The sequence below is a fragment of the Panulirus ornatus genome, chromosome 16 (assembly GCF_036320965.1).
Source record: "Panulirus ornatus isolate Po-2019 chromosome 16, ASM3632096v1, whole genome shotgun sequence".
Lineage (NCBI taxonomy): Eukaryota > Metazoa > Arthropoda > Malacostraca > Decapoda > Palinuridae > Panulirus > Panulirus ornatus.
The window spans coordinates 40,694,982-40,716,246 of record NC_092239.1 but is presented as its reverse complement, the minus strand read 5'-3'; the positions used below and the strand labels follow the sequence as shown (position 1 = coordinate 40,716,246).

Genomic DNA, 21,265 nt, shown 5'->3' with positions numbered 1-21,265 from the left:
AAGTATTGGTTTTAGCTCAGATTAATACTTCTTAGAACCCATATGAATCAAATATCTTGTCCACCTGAATTTGGGAAAGTACGTGGAAGACCCTGTGCAAGGAGAATAAGTCCAGCTGGAGGAGATGAGGGTAGAGTATTAGAAGCTGAATCATCGAAAGTTGAGTTAAAGGAAAATAAGGAACCAAAAAGAGCAGCATTTGGAGAATTAGCATTAGATTGATAAGGTTGGAAAAGAGGAGGAAAAGCTGAATTACAGAAGTTGTTGGAGATGCTTTTAGGTAAGGACCAAAAAGATTTGTCAGCAGAAGTCAAGTCAGCACACCTTCTTTTTTTTTTTTGTGAAAGTGCACCTGGTTCTTAGAAGAATAGATTTGCAATTGTTCCAACCACACATGAAAGTGAAATAGGTTTCAGGGGAAGGGAAGAGTTTCATTATCCATTTTGCACTGTCCCTGATGCAACAGGCAAAAGAGAAAGAGTGATCAAACAATGACTGAGGAAAGAATAATTGGAAGAGAGGATACAGGATTCCACCCTAACCAAGATGACCTCTACTGTGCTTTCAGCATAATACGAGGCATCCTGTCCTGAGATTGAATACTCATTCCAGGGAAAATCAATTAAGAAGTTGTGTGGGGATAACCTGTAACCTCTCCCAACATGCCAAATTTGGCATTTTGAAGGAAACAGTTGTGAATGGGTGTGCCCAATTAGAATTACTAGAAGCAAGATTGTGTCAGAGGACCCCAAGGGGGTCAAAAATTTTGTATAAATATTGGGAGGGTTCTGAGGTAAATAAGTCAGGTGTGTTAGAATACTGGTTGTGATGGTCAGGAACTTGGATAGGGTGTTTTATCAATCATTCCAGATTGTTAAGAGGGAAAAAGAAAAGGCCTCGGTTCCAGGATTGCCCCAGTTAGAGCATAATCAATCTTTGTGGTGCACATTGAAATCCTATGCATAAAATGCCTCAGCTCTTGGATGTGAAGAGAGCTGAGCTTATGGCAAGAAGTCAGAATAGTTGAAGAGTTATACATAGAGAAACTCGGGGGAAGTAAATGAATCATAGAAGTGAGGTAATAGAGGATAGAGAGATTTTAAGCCAGATGGTATCAGAGTTAGAAAACTCAAGATCCATGATGTGTGCAGTAGGTGTCTTTGAACTACTGTAAGTACACACTTCACCTTTGGAGTAGAAACAAGTGTAGAAATTATAGTTGCAGATCTGATAGTACAAAGAAGAGGCAGCTTTAGACAATTGGATTTTAAAGAGAGGAATGAGATCAGGGGAGGAGGTAAACAGGTGATGTTCAGCCGAAGGAAAGTAAAAATTAAGACTGCAAATGTTACAGAAATGGATAGAAAAAGTTACAGAAATGGATAGAAAAAGAACAAGCCTAGGAGCTTTGGCTATGGAAGTAGGATAGATCCCAGTTGATTGATGGCTGTCAAGTGGGTCCTAGGATCCACTCAACCCCTCTCAATCAGTGGTGCCACTGAATTGGTGCCGGAGAATTATTTGATGGTTGTATTGCTATATTTTGAAATAATGAAAAATAAGGAGGATAGAAAAAGAAATAAAGATGTGCAAGTTATGTGTTAAGTGTTGCATATGAGTAAAAGAGGGTATGGAGATGGGGTTTAATGCCAGTAATCCTTATGTAGATGAAGCAAGGGAAAAAGACAGCAATCTGGGTCTGATCTAGATGTCATATCTTCTCGTGTCTTAAAGGATTGTTTATGTATGTCACCTTTGTCTTATAAAACCCATTCTTTCCCTACTTCTTATAGGCATGCTTTGGTGTAACCCACCTGTAAGAAAGAAGACCTTTCTAATCCCTCATGCCTCTAATCCCAGTTGCCATATTGCTCTCATTTGTGCTCTCTCCAAAGTTTTTGAAACTATCCTGAATTCTCAGTTTTTTATATTTATAATACCATACCTTTCAGCTCACTGATAAAGCTGATGTGGTGAAGATAATCCCATTCCTTTCTTTCAGCTCACTGATACAGCTTATGTTGTGCAAATAATACCATTTTTTTTCTTTCAGCTCATTGATACAGCTTATGTGGTGCCAGGTCTACTGGAGATCTTCTTACTTAAGTGACTCACCTCTGGTTCTCTTTTAAGAATTTTGGTGAATCTTTCTTTGTCATGGTCTTTACATCTCCAAAGTATTTGATATGGTTTGCCATGTCTGTGCTTTCTGAAGTTCCTTCCTTTTGCTTTTCTACATCTCTATTCTTTCACCCTTAAAGGACTGGGTCCTGAAAATTTAGGGGGTACACACTGGTACCTAAGTTTACCCAAAAACTTACAAAAATTTTGTAACCTTGTCAGTTGCAGGAAATATAAAAAAGATGAAATAAATGTGTGTGTGTGTGTGTGTGTGTGTGTGTGTGTGTGTGTGTGTGTGTGTGTGTGTGTGTGTCTTACAGGGAGAGAGTTTTACACTTGTGTGTTTGTGTTTGTGTGTGTGCCTGCTACTATGGCTTATACAAACTAACCTTATTTGGTGCAATACAGATATTTTAGTATTGCACACCAGCTGGGCAGTGCACTGGGTGTGTTATGACTGCTGAGTTGATGCTGCTTTCCTCATCTTGGCTGTGAAGACCAACATCACACTTAGTCACATCAGTTGCACATATGTTTTTGTTTTATATGATGTCTCACACTTCACACTATTGGAGACTTTGTAGCATAATATGTAGCGAATAACAGATAAGAATTATGTAGAATGTTTCATTATGCATCATTCTCATAATGTTTGTCTCACTCACAAGTGTATGTGGTCCATGATTGAATAATCCAACATCATTTGCAAAATCATTCATTACTTTCCTCTATAATCCTACAGTTACCGCTTATCCATACATTAGAATAATCAGAGTGTTACACTGTAGGTCTATATCCATCTGGATATCATCACTGTCACTACATTTCTGAAGAATATTAGTAATAACATGGGTATCAGCAAGAAGCTGTTTTTCCATGGTGACATATAGGTAACCGAAACTCAGAGGACTTCCTTCTGTTTCCCATAGCTGCTTGTGATGCTTGTTTTGGAATATTTCATTCTTATTTCCTGTATGTCATAATCATGATAATTTTCTTATTGTTAGATTCAGAATCACAGTTTAATATCAGCTGAATCGGTATCACTATCATTAGTGCCTCAAGAAGTATCACAGTTTGCTTGCACACCTGTTGCAGAAAGTAACCAGTGCATATGTCTGAGAATACCAGGGCCACACCTTCCCCCTTCATGTTATATGGGTAGCTGGCAAACCAGGACATTTTTCCTGATGCTGATTATAGTTGCTTGTGACAAAAGGTATCTCTGTATACCAAAAAAGTGTGCCCTCATATTCAGTTAAGAGTGGAGAGAGGAAAATGTACAAGTTTTGGATCACCATACCCAAAACTGTACTAGTATACTTGGAGTCCATAAGGAATTAGTGCAGACCTTCCTGTCTGTTCGACCTGTTATAGTTTTCTTGTTCATATTCTAGCAGCAGTGATGTCCTTAAGGTTCCTGTCCTGTTATGTACTCTCTTTTTCTCTCCATTTAAAATCTTTTTTCAAACTATAAGCCTATTCACATCTGTGTTTGTGGTTCCACTATACATGCTTCAACTCACTTTCTCTCCCATCCTTACTGTAATAATCACTCTTTGTCTCATGCTGAGCATGTCTCTACTCTAAGTTTAGACCTGCCCATCATCTTTGAATGGGGAAGCAATTACCTGGTTCATTCAGTTGTGCAAGAACATTGTTTCTCCTGCTTCTGTATGAATGTCACTCGTTTCCCACCATTGAAATTCAAAGCACTACATTTCAGTCCTGCAATAACATAAACATTTTTTTGCATAACCATATCCTATGAATGTTACATTTTCATATGCCAGCACAGCTGGTTGCAAATGGTATTCCTGCAATTTGCTTCAAAGTCAATATTGTGGATGGGGTTCATTAAATTTTGAGAATAAACATTTGAAATTCTCCCGGTTCAATCTGCTGCAGTTTTTTTAGTAATTTCTTGCTCATTTTCAAACAACATTGCTCTCCATTACGGTTCTTTCCTCTTGTGTACATGCATGTTGGTTGATAAGGCTAAATGCTGCACCACTTGTGGTACCTCATCTTGCATATATGCACAACTTTTGTATATATGTGAACCATGTCTTTTACTCATATGTTTGTATGCACACACACACACACACACACACACACACACACACACACACACACACACACACACACACACACACACACCCTACCCTACGTTTGATATACATTTTATCGATTGGCCTCTAGGGAAGAATGAACAGCTGGGTGGACTGTGGACCAGCTCCATGACCAGGTTTTGAACTTATGTGGGCATGATTGTCGATAGCGCTAACCACTGCATCACTTGTGTTGCCCCATTGTACATATATGCATACATATACACCCCCAGCCCTAGCCAGTTGTGTGTGTGAGTGTTTGTGTGTGTTTGTGTGTGTGTGCGTGTGTGTGTGTGTGTGTGTGTGTGTGTGTGTGTGTGTGTGTGTATATGTGTGTGTGTGTCTTACAGGGAGAGAGTTTTACACTTTTGTTTGTGTGTGTGCCTGCTACTATGGCTTATACCCATGTCATGTACCAGGCTGCTGCTTCCCATAGATTTTATGTGGAGACCATCAACATAAGGATCAACTGTTATGATACCTCCTTTTTCTCCAAATAGCGAATCTGTGGAATTCTCTTCCCTCTCACGTTTTCCTTCTTTTTTTTTAAACCTTTCTTCCTTTGATAGTCAGTTATGCAAACACCAAAGGAATTTTATTGATTTTATTCTTTCTCTTGTACTTTATCTTTCTTTTATTCAGGATAACTATAATCAGGGTTGATTTCTGATTTTGCCATGATAGTTGCAAAAAACACATACATTTCTCTTCTGAAGATCAGGGGCAAAATTTAATCTGATTCTTGATATCATGATTGCTGAAACAGTTTCAGTTTATACTGGATTAGAATAGCCCTAGACATCGGTTTTCTGAATTTGGTTTGAGATTGAGTTTGATGTTTACATTAACTCTTGATTAGGTGAGCTTTAAGTTTGGGGAGGGTAAATATATTATTAAGTTATTTAGGGTACTGCACTTATTATTATAGGAAAATTTTGAGTTATTGTTGGGAAATATCTTGATTTATGGAAGAGGCAAATTGAATTCACTACACACATGAAATTCATTAAGGTAAACTAAAAGAGTGACCGTATGTAGTATTGCATAGTTTGATTATAAGGCATATATTGTTTTTCAGTAAATGAGACACTTCAAGATATGTTACCTCAAGCACTCTCTTGTGTAGAGGTTAACTGTATTTCCTGATTATGGTAGTATTTTTTAGTGACCAAAAAAAGGTGCAGGGATGGTAGCAGCTTTTTAAAAGTGGGGGTGCTCACTGGTGCAAAAGCTTTCACAACACACTGTATACTACAGATTTATACAAGTCTAAACAGAATGGGGGCTGAGCCTCCCTACTTTTCAAAATGGGGGCTTTAGGTTTCTCCCCCCATGCTGCCACCATTGAGGTGTTGGACCATTAGCAGAGCTGACATAATGCACAAACTATTTGGTAGTAATTTAAGTCATCAGAAGATATCATTGTTAATTATATATATTTGACAGAGACACCCCTATCACTGGCTGCACGGATCAAGAAGCCATCACGGATGGTGGTATCCATGGTAAATGGTGGCGCCCTCCTTGACTACCGCACCAGAGATGGCGTCACTGCCATGCACAGGGCCGTCCAAGCCAACAATTTTGAGGCTGTCAAGACCCTACTGGGTGAGTGTGGGTGTTAGGCATGGTGATTGACTTGTGAATGTGTGAAAGTGAATATTAGTGTGAATTGGGAGTCCAGTATGTTGAAGCATGTATGGCAGTGGAGGAGGGTTGGGTATTTGTATATTAATGAGTAGGGAAGTTGGATTACCAGACATTTTGGTAATGGATCGAAAGTTTATGGAAGATTTCTTTTGGTACTGTATGGTATGTGCATATACTGTATTTTTTGTTGGCAAGTGTAAATTTCTCTCCTCATATGTAGAGTTTCTACCAATGTGAGAGTTAATGATTTTAAGCACTTGCCCAGTTATTATATGTATGTGCTTTTAGAAGTATGCTGTATGCCACATGTTGTTCCAAGCCTTTATTGCTTTCATATCAAGTGGTGAATTGTGATGTGTGCTCGGCATATAGCAGCTTCAGTTTGCTGGCTACTGTGTTCATGAGTTTCTGTTATCATCTTATAATGAATATATGTGCAGCTGCTAGTGAAAAGTCACGTTTGGCAAGGCTGTATTACTGGAAGAACAGTCTTGGGAGGACTGTCTTGTCAAAGAACATCTGGATAACACCAGGAATCATTCATGGAAATTGGTCCTGATGTAATTTAGTTCCAGAAGAAGGAACAGAGAAGGGAGCCAAGTGAGGATATTCCCTCTAAATCTCAGTCCTCTGTTCCTAACATTACCTTGCTAATCCAGGAAATGGTGAATGTATTGAATTGTGGGAGTATGTGATAGAGTGTAAGAAAGTAAACTCTAGATTGATATGGGTAAAACTGAAAGTAGATGGAGAGAGATGGGTGATTATTGGTGCCTATGCACCTCGTCATGAGAAGAAAGATCATGAGAGGCAAGTGTTTTTGGAGCAGCTGAGTGAGTGTTTTAGCAGCTTTGATGCATGGGACCGGGTCATAGTGAGAGGTGAATGTAGGTTTGCGGCAGGGGTCTGTGATGTCTCCATGGTTGTTTAATTTGTTTATGGATGGGTTTGTTAGGGAGGTGAATGCAAGAGTTTTGGAAAGAGGGGCAAGTATGAAGTCTGTTGGGGATGAGAGAGCTTGGGAAGTGAGTCAGTTGTTGTTCGCTGATGATACAGCGCTGGTGGCTGATTCATGTGAGAAACTGCAGAAGCTGGTGACTGAGTTTGGTAAAGTATGTGAAAGAAGAAAGTTAAGAGTAAATGTGAATAAGAGCAAGGTAATTAGGTACAGTAGGGGTGAGGGTCAAGTCAATTGGGAGGTAAGTTTGAATGGAGAAAAACTGGAGGAAGTAAAGTGTTTTAGATATCTGGGAGTGGATCTGGCAGCGGATGGAACCATGGAAGCGGAAGTGAATCATAGGGTGGGGGAGGGGGCGAAAATCCTGGGAGCCTTGAAGAATGTGTGGAAGTCGAGAACATTATCTCGGAAAGCAAAAATGGGTATGTTTGAAGGAATAGTGGTTCCAACAATGTTGTATGGTTGCGAGGCGTGGGCTATGGATAGAGTTGTGCACAGGAGGATGGATGTGCTGGAAATGAGATGTTTAAGGACAATGTGTGGTGTGAGGTGGTTCGATCGAGTAAGTAACGTAAGAGTAAGAGAGATGTGTGGAAATAAAAAAAGCGTGGTTGAGAGAGCAGAAGAGGGTGTTTTGAAATGGTTTGGTCACATGGAGAGAATGAGTGAGGAAAGATTGACCAAGAGGATATATGTGTCGGAGGTGGAGGGAACGAGGAGAAGTGGGAGACCAAATTGGAGGTGGAAAGATGGAGTGAAAAAGATTTTGAGTGATTGGGGCCTGAACATGCAGGAGGGTGAAAGGCGGGCAAGGAATAGAGTGAATTGGATCGATGTGGTATACTGGGGTTGACGTGCTGTCAGTGGATTGAATCAGGGCATGTGAAGCGTCTGGGGTAAACCATGGAAAGCTGTGTAGGTATGTATATTTGCGTGTGTGGACGTATGTATATACATGTGTATGGGGGTGGGTTGGGCCATTTCTTTCGTCTGTTTCCTTGCGCTACCTCGCAAACACGAGAGACAGCGACAAAGCAAAAAAAAAAAAAATGTAAGTTGGAGAGATGGCTAGAGAGCGTTATTGGATTACGTGTTAATTGATAGGGGCATGAAAGAGAGACTTTTGGATGTTAATGTGCTGATAGGTGCAACTGGAGGGATGTCTGATCGTTATCTTGTGGAGGCGAAGGTGAAAACTCATAGAGGTTTTCAGAAGAGAAGAGAGAATGATGGGGTGAAGAGAGTGGTGAGAGTAAGTGAGCTTGGAAAGGAGACTTGTGTGAGGAAGTACTAGGAGAGACTGAGTGCAGAATGGAAAAAGGTTAGAGCAAATGACGTAAGAGGAGTGGGGGTTGGAATGGGATGTATTAGGGAAGCAGTGATGGCTTGTGCAAAAGATGCCTGTGGCATGAGAAAGGTGGGAGGTGGGCAGATTAGAAAGAGTAGTGAGTGGTGGGATGAAGAAGTAAGATTGTTAGTGAAAGAGAGGAGAGACATTTGGATGATTTTTGCAGGGAAATAGTACAAATGACTGGGAGATGTATTAAAGAAAGAAGCAGGAGGTCAAGAGGAAAGTGCAAGAGGTGAAAAAGAGGGCAAATGAGAATTGGGGCGCGAGAGTATCATTAGATTTTAGGGAGGATAAAAGATGTTTTGGAAGGAGGTAAATAAAGTGCGTAAGACAAGAGGTCAAATAGGAACACCGATGAAGGGGGCTAATGGGGAGGTAATGACAAGTAGTGGAGAAGTGAGAAGGAGATGGAGTGAGTATTTTGAAGGCTTGCTGAATGTGTTTGATGATAGACTGGCAGATATAGTGTGTTTTGGTCAAGGTGGTGTGCGAAGTGAGAAGGTCATGGAGAATGGTTTTGTAAACAGAGAAGAGGTAGTGAAAGATTTGCAGAAGATGAAAGCCGGCAAGGTGGAGGGTTTGAATGGTATTGTTGACAGGTTGGTGAGGATATTCAGTGTATGTATGGTTCATGGTGAAGTGCCTGAGGGTTGTTGGAATGCATGCATAGTGCCATTGTATAAAGGCAAAGGGGATAAAGGTGAGTGTTCAAATTACACAGGTATAAGTTTGTTGAGTATTCCTGGGAAATTGTATGGGAGGATATTGATTGAGAGGGTCAAGACGTGTACAGAACATCAGATTGGAGAAGAGCAGTGTGGTTTCAGAAGTGTTAGAGGATGTGTGGATCAGATGTTTGCTTTGAAGAATGTATGTGAAAAGTACTTAGAAAAACAAATGGATTTGTATGTAGCATTTATGGATCTGGAGAAGGCATGCATAGTGCCATTGTATAAAGGCAAAGGGGATAAAGGTGAGTGTTCAAATTACAGAAGTATAAGTTTGTTGAGTATTCCTTTGAAATTATATGGGAGGATATTGATTGAGAGGGTCTAGGCATGTACAGAACATCAGATTGGAGAAGAGCAGTGTGGTTTCATAAGTGTTAGAGGATGTGTGGATCAGATGTTTGCTTTGAAGAATGTATGTGAGAAGTACTTAGAAAAACAAATGGATTTGTATGTAGCATTTATGGATTTGGAGAAGGCAGATGATGGAGTTGATAGAGACGCTCTGTGGAAGGTATTAAGTGTACATGGTGTGGGAGGTAAGTTGCTAGAAGCAGTGAAAAGGTTTTATCGAGGATGTAAGGCATGTGTATGAGTAGGAAGAGATGAAGGTGGTTGGTTCCCAGTATATGTCGGTTTGTGGCAGGGTTGCTTGATGTCTCCATGATTGTCTAAATTGTTTATGGATGGGTTTGTTAGAGAGGTGAATGCAAGAGTTTTGGAGAGAAGGTCAAGTATGCAGTCTGTTGTGGATGAGAGAGCTTGGGAAGTAAGTCAGTTGTTTGCTGATGATACAGCACTGGTGGCTGATTCAGGTGAGAAACTGCAGAAACTGGTGACTGAGTTTCGTAAAGTGTGTGAAAGAAGAAAGTTGAGAGTAAATGTGAATAAGAGCAAGATTATTAGGTTCAGAAGGGTTGAGGGACAAGGCAATTGGAAGGTATGTTTGAATGGAGAAAAACTGGAAGAAGTGAAGTATTTTAGATATCTGGGAGTGGATTTAGCAGCAGATGGAACCATGGATGCGGAAATGAGTCACAGGGTGGGCGAGAGGGTGAAGTTTCTGGGAGCATTGAAGAATGTGTGGAAGGCGAGAATGTTACCTCAGAGAGCAAAAATGGGTATGTTTGAACAGTGGTTCCAACAGTGTTATATGGCTGCTAGGGGCTGGCTATAGATAGGGTTGTGCAGAGGAGGGTGGATGTATTGGAAATGAGATGCTTGAGGACAATATGTGGTGTGAGGTGGTTTGATCGAGTAAGTAATGAAAGGGTAAGAGAGATGTGTGGTAATAAAAAGAGTGTGGTTGAGAGAGCAGAAGAGAGTGTTTTGAAATGGTTTGGTCACATGGAGAGAATGAGTGAGGAAAGATTGACAAAGAGGATATATGTGTCAGAGGTGGAGGGAACAAGAAGAGGGAGACCAAACTGGAGGTGGAAGGATGGAAACAAAAAGATTTTGAGTGATTGGGGTCTGAACATACAGGAGGGTGAAAGGCGTGCAAGGAATAGAATGAATTGGAACGATGTGGTATACCAGGGTCAACATGCTGTCAATGGATCAAACCAGGGCATGTGAAGCATCTGGAGTAAACCATGGAAAGTTTTGTGGGGCCTAGATGTGGAAAGGGAGGTGTGGTTTCAGTGCATTACACATGAAAGCTAGAGACTGAGTGTGAACAAATGTGTCTTTGCTTTTTTTCCTAGTGCCACCTTGCTTGTGCGGGGTGAGGGGGGGGGTGCATTTTCATGTGTGGCGGGGTGGCATTGGGAATGGATGAAGGCAGCAAGTATGAATGTGTACGTGTTTATATATGTATATGTCTGTGTATGTATATTTATATATACATTGAAATGTATCCCTGGGGATAGGGGAGAAAGAATACTTCCCACGCATTCCTCACATGTAGAAGGCGACTAAAGGGGACGGGAGCAGGGCGCTAGAAACTCTCCCCTCCTTGTATTTTAACTTTCTAAAAGGAGAAACAGAAGAAGGAGTCACGTGGGGAGTGCTCATCCTCCTTGTAGGCTCAGATTGGGGTCTCTAAATGTGTGTGATGTAACCAAGATGAGAAAAAAGGAGAGATAGGTAGTATGTTTGAGGAAAGGAACCTGGATGTTTTGGCTCTGAGTGAAACGAAGCTCAAGGGTAAAGGGGAAGAGTGGTTTGGGAATGTCTTGGGAGTAAAGTCAGGGGTTAGTGAGAGGACAGGAGCAAGGGAAGGAGTATGTGATAGTGTAAGAAAGTAAACTCTAGATTGATATGGGTAAAACTGAAAGTGGATGGAGAGAGATGGGTGATTATTGGTGCATATGCACCTGGGAATGAGAAGAAAGATCATGAGAGGCAAGTGTTTTGGGAGCAGCTGAGTGAGTGTGTTATTAGTTTTGATGCACGAGACTGGGTTATAGTGATGGGTGATGTGAATGCAAAGGTGAGTAAAGTGACAGTTGAGGGAATGATTGGTGTACATGGGGTGTTCAGTGTTGTAAATGGAAATGTTGAAGAGCTTGTAGATTTATGTGCTGAAAAAGGACTGGTGATTGGGAATACCAGGTTTAAAAAGAGAGATATACATAAGTATACGTATGTAAGTAGGAGAGATGGCCAGAGAGTGTTATTGGATTACGTGTTAATTGATAGGCTCGCGAAAGAGAGAATTTTGGATGTTAATGCGCTAAGAGGTGCAACTGTAGGGATGTCTGATCATTATCTTTTGGAGGTGAAGGTGAAGATTTGTAGAGGTTTTCAGAAAAGAAGAGAGAATGTTGGGGTAAAGAGAGTGGTGAGAGTAAGTGAGCCTGGAAAGGAGACTTGTGTGATGAAGTACCAGGAGAGAATGAGTAGAGAATGGAAAAAGGTGAGAACAAAGGACATAAGGGGAGTGGGGGAGGAATGGGATATATTTAGGGAAGCAGTGATGGCTTGCGCAAAAGATGCTTGTGGCATGAGAAGCATGGGAGGTGGGCAGATTAGAAAGGGTAGTGATTGGTGGGATGAAGAAGTAAGATTGTTAGTGAAAGAGAAGAGAGAGGCATTTGGACAATTTTTGCTGGGAAATAATGCAAATGACTGGGAGATGTATAAAAGAAAGAGGCAGAAGGTCAAGAGAAAGGTGCAAGAGGTGAAAAAGAGGGCAAATGAGAGTTGGGGTGAGAGAGTATCATCAAATTTTAGGGAGAATAAAAAGATGTTTTGGAAGGAGGTAAATAAAGTGCGTAAGACAAGGGAATCAATGGGAACTTCAGTGAAGGGGGCTAATGGGGAGGTGAACAAGTAGTGGTGATGTGAGAAGGAGATGGAGTAAGTATTTTGAAGGTTTGTTGAATGTGTTTGATGATAGAGTGGCAGATATAGGGTGTTTTGGTCGAGGTGGTGTGCAAAGTGAGAGGGTTTGGGAGAATGATTTGTGGAAGATGAAGGCCGGTAAGGCAGCGGGCTTGGATGGTATTGCGGTGGAATTTATTAAAAAAGGGGGTGACTGTATTGTTGACTGGTTGGTAAGGTTATTTAAGGTAAGTATGACTCATGGTGAGGTGCCTGAGGAGTGACGGAATGCTTGCATAGTGCCATTATACAAAGGCAAAGGGGATAAAAGTGAGTGCTCAAATTACAGAGGTATAAGTTTGTTGAGTATTCCTGGGAAATTTTATGGCAGGGTATTGATTAAGAGGGTGAAGGCATGTACAGAGCATCAGATTAGGGAAGAGCAGTGTGGTTTCAGAAGTGGTAGAGGATGTGTGGATCAGGTGTTTGCTTTGAAGAATGTATGTGAAAAATACTTAGAAAAGCAAATGGATTTGTATGTAGCTTTTATGGATCTGGAGAAGGCATATGATAGAGTTGATAGAGATGCTCTGTGGAAGGTATTAAGAATATATGGAGTGGGAGGCAAGTTGTTAGAAGCAGTGAAAAGTTTTTATCGAGGATGTAAGGCATGTGTACGTGTAGGAAGAGAGGAAAGTGATTGGTTCTCAGTGAACGTAGGTTTGCGGCAGGGGTGTGTGATGTCTCTATGGTTGTTTAATTTGTTTATGGATGGGGTTGTTAGGGAGGTGAATGCAAGAGTTTTGGAAAGAGGGGCAAGTATGCAGTCTGTTGTGGATGAGAGAGCTTGGGAAGTGAGTCAGTTGTTGTTCGGTGATGATACAGCGCTGGTGGGTGATTCATGTGAGAAACTGCAGAAGCTAGTGACTGAGTTTGGTAAAGTGTGTGAAAGAAGAAAGTTGAGAGTAAATGTGAATAAGAGCAAGGTTATTAGGTACAGTAGGGTTGAGGGTCAAGTCAATTGGGAGGTAAGTTTGTATGGAGAAAAACTGGAAGAAGTGAAGTGTTTTAGATATCTGGGAGAGGATTTGGCAGTGGATGGAACCATGAAAGCGGAAGTGAATAATAGGGTGGGGGAGGGGGCGAAAATTCTGGGAGCCTTGAAGAATGTGTGGAAGTCGAGAACATTATCTCGGAAAGCAAAAATGGGTATGTTTGAAGGAATAGTGGTTCCAACAATGTTGTATGGTTGCGAGGCCTGGGCTATGGACAGAGTTGTGCGCAGGAGGGTGGATGTGCTGGAAATGAGATGTTTGAGGACAATATGTGGTGTGAGGTGGTTTGATTGAGTAAGTAATAATAGGGTAAGAGAGATGTGTGGTAATGAAAAGAGTGTGGTTGAGAGAGCAGAAAAGGGTGTTTTGAAATGGTTTGGTCACATGGAGAGAATGAGTGAGGAAAGATTGACCAAGAGAATATATGTGTCGGAGGTGGAGGGAATGAGGAGAAGTGGGAGACCAAATTGGAGGTGGAAAGATGGAGTGAAAAAGATTTTGAGTGATCAGGGCCTGAACATGCAGGAGGGTGAAAGGCGTGCAAAGAATAGAGTGAATTGGAACGATGTGGTATACCGGGGTTGACGTGCTGTCAATGGATTGAACCAGGGCATGTGAAGCGTCTGGGGTAAACCATGGAAAGTTGTGTGGGGCCTGGATGTGGAAAGGGAGCTGTGGTTTCGGTGCATTATTACATGACAGCTAGAGACTGAGTGTGAACGAATGGGGCCTTTGGTGTCTTTTCCTAGTGCTACCTCGCACACATGAGGGGGGATGGGGATGGTTTTCCAGGTGTGGCGAGGTGGCGATGGGAATGAATAAAGGCAGACAGTGTGAATTGTGTGCATGGGTATATATGTATGTGTCTGTATGTGTATATATATGTGTACATTGAGATGTATAGGTATGTATATTTGCGTGTGTGGACGTGTGTGTATATACATGTGTATGGGGGTGGGTTGGGCCATTTCTTTCGTCTGTTTCCTTGCGCTACCTCGCAAACGCGGGAGACAGCGACAAAGCAAAATGAATATTAAAAAATATATATATATATTATCCCTGGGGATAGGGGAGAAAGAATACTTCCCACGTATTCCCTGCGTGTCGTTGAAGGTGACTAAAAGGGCAGGGAGCGGGGGGCTGGAAATCCTCCCCTCTTGTTTTTTTTTAATTTTCCAAAAGAAGGAACAGAGAAGGGGGCCAGTTGAGGACGTTCCCTCAGAGGCCCAGTCCTCTGTTCTTAACGCTACCTTGCTGATAGGGGAAATGGCAAATAGTTTGAAAAAAAAAAAGATATATATATATATATATATATATATATATATATATATATATATATATATATATATATATATATTTTTTCTTTCTTTTAAACTATTCGCCATTTCCCGCGTTAGCGAGGTAGCGTTAAGAACAGAGGACTGGTCCTTTTTTGGAATATCCTCACCTGGCCCCCTCTGTTCCTTCTTTTGGAAAATTAAAAAAAAAAAAAAACTTACCTCAAGGGGCAAGGATCTTGAATGCAGTGACAAATGTGAAAGAAAGGTCACTGTTTTTAAGTGCAAAAATGGGTAGGTTTTATGGTCAATGTGGGGCATGGACCTGAGACTAAAATGTAAAGGATAGAATGAATATGTTGGAAATTAAATGTTTAAGGACAATATGAGGTATGAGGAGGGTTGATCAAATAAGAAGTTGTATGGAAAGAGAGAGAGGTGTAATAGCAAGAGTAATACATATGAGAAAGTCAAGAAGGATGTCCAGAAATAGTGTAGATATATAGTGATGATTAAAAGGGTATAATTGTAGAAAAAAACAAGTAAAAGGGGGAACTAAGGGTGATGTGTAAGGATGGAGCCAGAAATGCTTTGAGGGTTAAGGGCCTGAGCATGCAAAAGGGTGTGAGGTTTGCAAGGTATAGAGTGAATTGGAGAGAAGTGATTTATAGGGGATGACTTGCAGTCATTGAGTTGAACCACACCAGGACATATGAGGCCTTCAGTGGGAACCACTGAAAGGTCCGTGGAACTTGGTTGTGAGTAGGGTGCTCTGATTTTGGTGCATTATACATAACAGCTAAATTGAGGATTTGTGTGAATGAGGCCATTTCTTTGTCTGCTTCTAACACCACCTTGCTAATGTGGGAAATGGTGAACATGTATGAAAAAATTAATTTAGTAAAGCTGTTTCAGTTGGTGAATGTAACTTAATGGTGATGGCCTTAATGGCACAGGCAATTAATGAGACTAAAGCTCATATAACTAACCAAACTTTTATAATGGAAACATATTCACTAATACTGAATTTACTTTACTGAACTTTTCCAAGAACATAAACAAAAGACAAATGCTGTCATTGCATTGACAACCTGGTTTCATCTGAGTGTTTAGAATTGATCAGTCATATGTCCTTACTGCCTTTTTTGCTTTCCATCCTAATTCCTTTGGAAATCTGTTGCATTGTAAGCTTCCTAACATCAGCATGGATAAGGGGAAACATAATAATCTCTTGCAGATATTAACATATCTAATTTTCTTTTATGAGCTATTTATGTTAAAGATAATCTTGAAAGAAATTAACATGGAAAGTAGACACATTGTTAGAAGTAACTTTACTCTCATTTGTACAGATCTAGGAGCATCCCCAAACTACCGAGATGTCCGTGGTCTAACGCCTTTATATTACTCTGTCACCCATGCCACGGACCCATTACTCTGCGAGGCTCTCCTCCATGACTATGCTGTGATAGGAGCCTCTGACAACCAAGGATGGCAGGAGACCCATCAGGTACTTGTGTTGCCTTTCTCTTCTCTAATTATTTGGTCATAAATAGTGTCAGTATTTGGAGCATTCTGAAATTCAAAATCTCCAAAAAGAATTTGCCGGCCCATTTTTTATTTTTCTTCTCTGTAATCAGTCTTGCAAGCATGAGAAATTCACCTAAGAGATGTATAGAAAAATCAGAGTCAGAACCTTCCAGTCCTCAATATTTCAAATTGGCTTTTATCACCCATCACTTACCACTCACCAGTGGTCAAAGCAGCTTGCTCATTCTTGACTCACCTGTTGGCCAATCAGTGACCATGGGATGATGTCACTGACCTTCTTACTTGAAACCACTCTGAACTCTCAATCCTGTAGAAATGCATGCTGATAAGGTGTTTCTATTCTACAGGCTTTTCTAACCTGTGGATCAGCATCCTTTTTCTTTTTTTGATATGTATTCTTTAGTTTATTTTGAGAATGGTTTATCTGTGTTTGCCTTGGTCAGTATTATAGGATTCTGTGTTTGTATTAAGTATTGTATATATATCTTTTGCTGTTTTATATCAAGCATTACCAGTTATTCATAGGATTTCTGGTGATCTATTTGTTTATGCACCAATTCTCTCTTGTTTATGTAATGAAATATTTATTAAGCAGTGTACATATGGCAATATTGAAAATTTTAGTGTGGATGGTACAGTGTCCACAAAAAATTTGCCCACCCCCTTATATTTTGAAAGGAAATACACAACTGAGGTTTATTGTGAGTAAAAGCATATGATGCTCTCAAGGTGAAATCATCAGTGGTCTTAATCAATGGTGTAGGAACCAGCAACCCACCTCAGTGTGCCTCAGACTCTCTTGAGGGACATTTCTCCAGACTGCTACTTTATATAGGGAATTTTGCATTCAGGCACTGTACATACTCCACCTGTGCTTCAGGATGGCTCGCTCTTACCTTTCAAAGAAGGAGAAGCCTAAATTCTTGCCTGAAAGCAAGAAAATGTAGGTGTGCTTGAGATTTTTAGGCATACTAGGCACTCAGAATGTATGACCAGGCAACTGTTTCCTGCAACATTCATCAGTGCCTTACCTCATTCAGGAGGTAAATACCTTATGAACCCAAGACATGGACCTGGAATACTTCAGGAACCTTGCCATTTCCAAGTCTAGACATCTGCAGATGGCAATCAAGGCTAAAGAAAAGATGTCAAAGTAATAAACTGTAAGTGTGACTCCACCTTAGAAAATGTCAAGGGAGGTGGACAAGGTCTTCTGCAGATGCTGTATGTTAGTACAGTGCACTGAAGAGTTTTGAAAAGAATGATATACACAAGTTAATGTATGTGTGTAGGAGAGATGGTGAACAGGCATTATTAGATCATGATTGAATGATAGGCATGTAAAAGAGAGACTTTTGGATGTAAATGTGCAGAGAGGGGCAGCTGGAGGGATGTCTGATCACTATCTTGAAGAGGCAAGGTTGAAGATTGGTATACTTTTTGGAAAAGAGGAAACAGTGTCATAGAGATGAGAGTAAGTGATTTTGGAAAGGAGCCTTGTGTGAAGAAATACCAGCAGAGATTGAGTGTAAAATAGCAAAAGATGAGAACAAATGTTGTGCGGGGAGTGGATGAGGAATGATAGTTATTTAGGAAAGCAGTGATGGCATGTGCTAGAGATGCATGTGGCCTGCAAAATACTGGAGGTGGGCAGATTAGAAAGGGTAATGAGTGGTGGGAGGAAGAAGTAAAGTTGGTAGCAAAAGGGAAAAGAGAAGCATTTCGGCAGTGCTTAGAGGAAGTGCAAATAATTGGGAGGTATATAAGAGAAAGTGGCAGGAGGTCAAGAGGAAGGTGTAGGGTTTCAGAAAGAGAGCAAACGAGAAGTACGGGTGAGAGAGCATCATTAAACTTTAAGGAAAATAAAAAAATGTTTTGGGAGGAGGTAAATAATGTGCAAAAGGCAAGAAAACAAATGGAAACATTGGTCGGCAAAATGGGAAGTGATAACAGGTAGACATGAAGTGAGGAGGAGATGGAGTGAGTATTTTGAAAGACTGTTAATTATGTTTGATGACCGAGTGGCAGATGTAGGGTGTTTTGGTAGGGGTGATATGTGAAGTAAGAGAGTCATGAAGAGTGTTTTGGTGAAGAGAGAAGAGGTGGTGAAAGCCTTGCAGAGGTGCTGGTGGCTGATTCATGTGAGAAACTGCAGAAGCTGGTGACTGAGTTTGGTAAAGTGTGTGAAAGAAGAAAGTTAAGAGTAAATGTGAATAAGAGCAAGGTAATTAGGTACAGTAGGGTTGAGGGTCAAGTCAATTGGGAGGTAAGTTTGAATGGAGAAAAACTGGAGGAAGTAAAGTGTTTTAGATATCTGGGAGTGGATCTGGCAGCGGATGGAACCATGGAAGCGGAAGTGGATCATAGGGTGGGAGAAGGGGCGAAAATCCTGTGAGCCTTGAAGAATGTGTGGAAGTCGAGAACATTATCTTGGAAAGCAAAAATGGGTATGTTTAAAGGAATAGTGGTTCCAACAATGTTGTATGGTTGCGAGGCGTGGGCTATGGATAGAGTTGTGCGCAGGAGGATGGATGTGCTGGAAATGAGATGTTTGAGGACAATGTGTGGTGTGAGGTGGTTTGATCGAGTAAGTAACTTAAGGGTAAGAGAGATGTGTGGAAATAAAAAGAGCGTGGTTGAGAGAGCAGAAGAGGGTGTTTTGAAATGGTTTGGGCACATGGAGAGAATGAGTGAGGAAAGATTGACCAAGAGGATATATGTGTCAGAGGTGGAGGGAACGAGGAGAAGTGGGAGACCAAATTGGAGGTGGAAAGATGGAGTGAAAAAGATTTTGTGTGATCGGGGCCTGAACATGCAGGAGGGTGAAAGGAGGGCAAGGAATAGAGTGAATTAGATCGATGTGGTATACCGGGGTTGACGTGCTGTCAGTGGATTGAATCAGGGCATATGAAGCGTCTGGGGTAAACCATGGAAAGCTGTGTAGGTATGTATATTTGCGTGTGTGGACGTATGTATATACATGTGTATGGGGGTGGGTTGGGCCATTTCTTTCGTCTGTTTCCTTGCACTACTTCGCAAACGCGAGAGACAGCGACAAAGCAAAAAAAAAAAAATGATAATAATTATTAAATATAATTGGTGTTTCCTGCGTCAGCAAGATAGCTCCAGGAAACAGACGAAGAATGGCCCATTCACTCATATACACATATATGCACATGAAGTCCACATATGCACATATACATACATATCAAGATATACATACATTTACATACACATAAACAGAAATTACACACATACACATGTATATATTCATACTTACTTGCCTTCATCCATTCCTATCGCTACCCCACCCCACAGGAAAACAGCATCACTATCCCATGCTTCATCAAGGTAGTGCCAGGAATACAGAAAGGAAGGCCCCCTTTGGTCACGTTCAGTCTCTAGCTGTTATGTGTAATGCATGGAAACCACAGCTCCCTATCCACATCCAGGCCCCACAAAAATCTCCATGGTTCACCCCAGACGCTTCACATGCCCTGGTTCAATCCATTGACAGCACAGTGACCCCAATATACCACATCGTTCCAATTCACTCTATTCCTTGCATGCCTCTCACCCTCCTGCATATTCAGGCCCCGATCACTCAAAACCTTTTTCACTCCATCTTTCCACCTCCAATTTGGTCTCCCACTTCTCCTTGTTCCCTCCATCTCTGACACATATATCCTCTTTGTCAATCTTTCCTCACTCATTCTCTCCATGTGACCAAACCATTTCAAAACACCCTCTTCTGCTCTCTTAACCACACTCTTTTTATTACCACACATCTCTCTTACCCTTTCATTACTTACTCAATCAAACCACCTCACACCACATGTTGTCCTCAAACATCTCATTTTCAGCACATCCACCCTCCTCTGCACAACTCTATCTATAGCCCACACCTCACAATCATATAACATTGTTGGAACCACTATTCCTTCAAACATACCCATTTTTGCTTTCCAGGATAACGTTCTCAACTTCCACACATCTCTCAACGCTCCCAGAGCTTTCGCCCCCTCCCCTGCCCTATGACTCACTTCTGCTTCCATGGTGCCATCTGCTGCCAAATCCACTCCCAGATATCTAAGACACTTCACTTCCTCCAGTTTTTCTCCATTCAAACTTACCTCCCAGTTGACTTGTCCCTCAACCCTACTGTACTTAATAACCTTGCTCTTACTCACATTTACTCTCAGCTTTCTTCTTTCACACACTTTACCAAACTCAGTCACCAGCTTCTGCAGTTTCATACCCAAATCAGCCACCAGTGGTGTATCATCAGCAAAAACAACAACAGACTCACTTCCCAAGCTCTCTCATCCACAACAGATTGCATAATTGCCCCTCTTTCCAAAACTCTTGCATTCACCTCCCTTACAACCCCATCCATAAACAAATTAGACAACCATGGAGACATCATGCACCCCTGCCGCAAACCAACATTTACTGAGAACCAACCACTTTCCTCTCTTCCTACTCGTACACATGCCTTACATCCTCGATAAAAACTTTTCACTGCTTCTAGCAACTTGCCTCCCACACCATATATTCTTAATACCTTCCACAGAGCATCTCTATCAACTCTATCATATGCCTTCTCCAGATCCATAAATGCTACATACAAATCCATTTGCTTTTCTAAGTATTTCTCACATACATTCTTCAAAGCAAACACCTGATCCACGCATCCTCTACCACTTCTGAAACTACACTACTCATCCCTAATGTGATGCTCTGTACATGTCTTCACCCTCTCAATCAAAACCCCCCCATATACAGACATATACATATATACAAATGTACATACTTCATACTTGCTGCCTTTTTTCATTCCCGTCGCCACACAGCCACACCTGAAATGACACCCCCCCCCCTTCCTCCGCAGGCGCACGAGGTAGAGCTAGGAAAGGACAACAAAGGCCACATTCTTTCAAACTCAGTCTCTAGCTGTCATGTATAATGCACCAAGACCACATCTCCCTTTCCACATCCAGGCCCCACAAAACTTTCCATGGTTTACACCAGACACTTCACATGCCCTGGTTCAATCCGTTGACAGCAAGTCAACCCTAATATACCACATTGTTCCAATTCACTCTATTCCTTGCACGCCTTTCACCCTCCTGCATGTTCAGGCCCCGATCTCTCAAAATCTTCTTCACTCCATCCTTCTACCTCCAATTCGGTCTC

The 21,265-nt window shown here is 41.3% G+C and overlaps 1 protein-coding gene across 1 annotated transcript in view; it reads left to right on the top strand.

Moving 5' to 3' along the window:
* Prosap (SH3 and multiple ankyrin repeat domains prosap) overlaps positions 1–21,265 on the top strand; it is a 1,027,613-nt gene that overhangs the window by 887,348 nt on the left and 119,000 nt on the right. Inside the window, 2 exon segments of the mRNA XM_071671621.1 lie at positions 5,679–5,840; positions 15,871–16,028. Coding sequence (XP_071527722.1) covers positions 5,679–5,840; positions 15,871–16,028 — 320 coding nt within the window.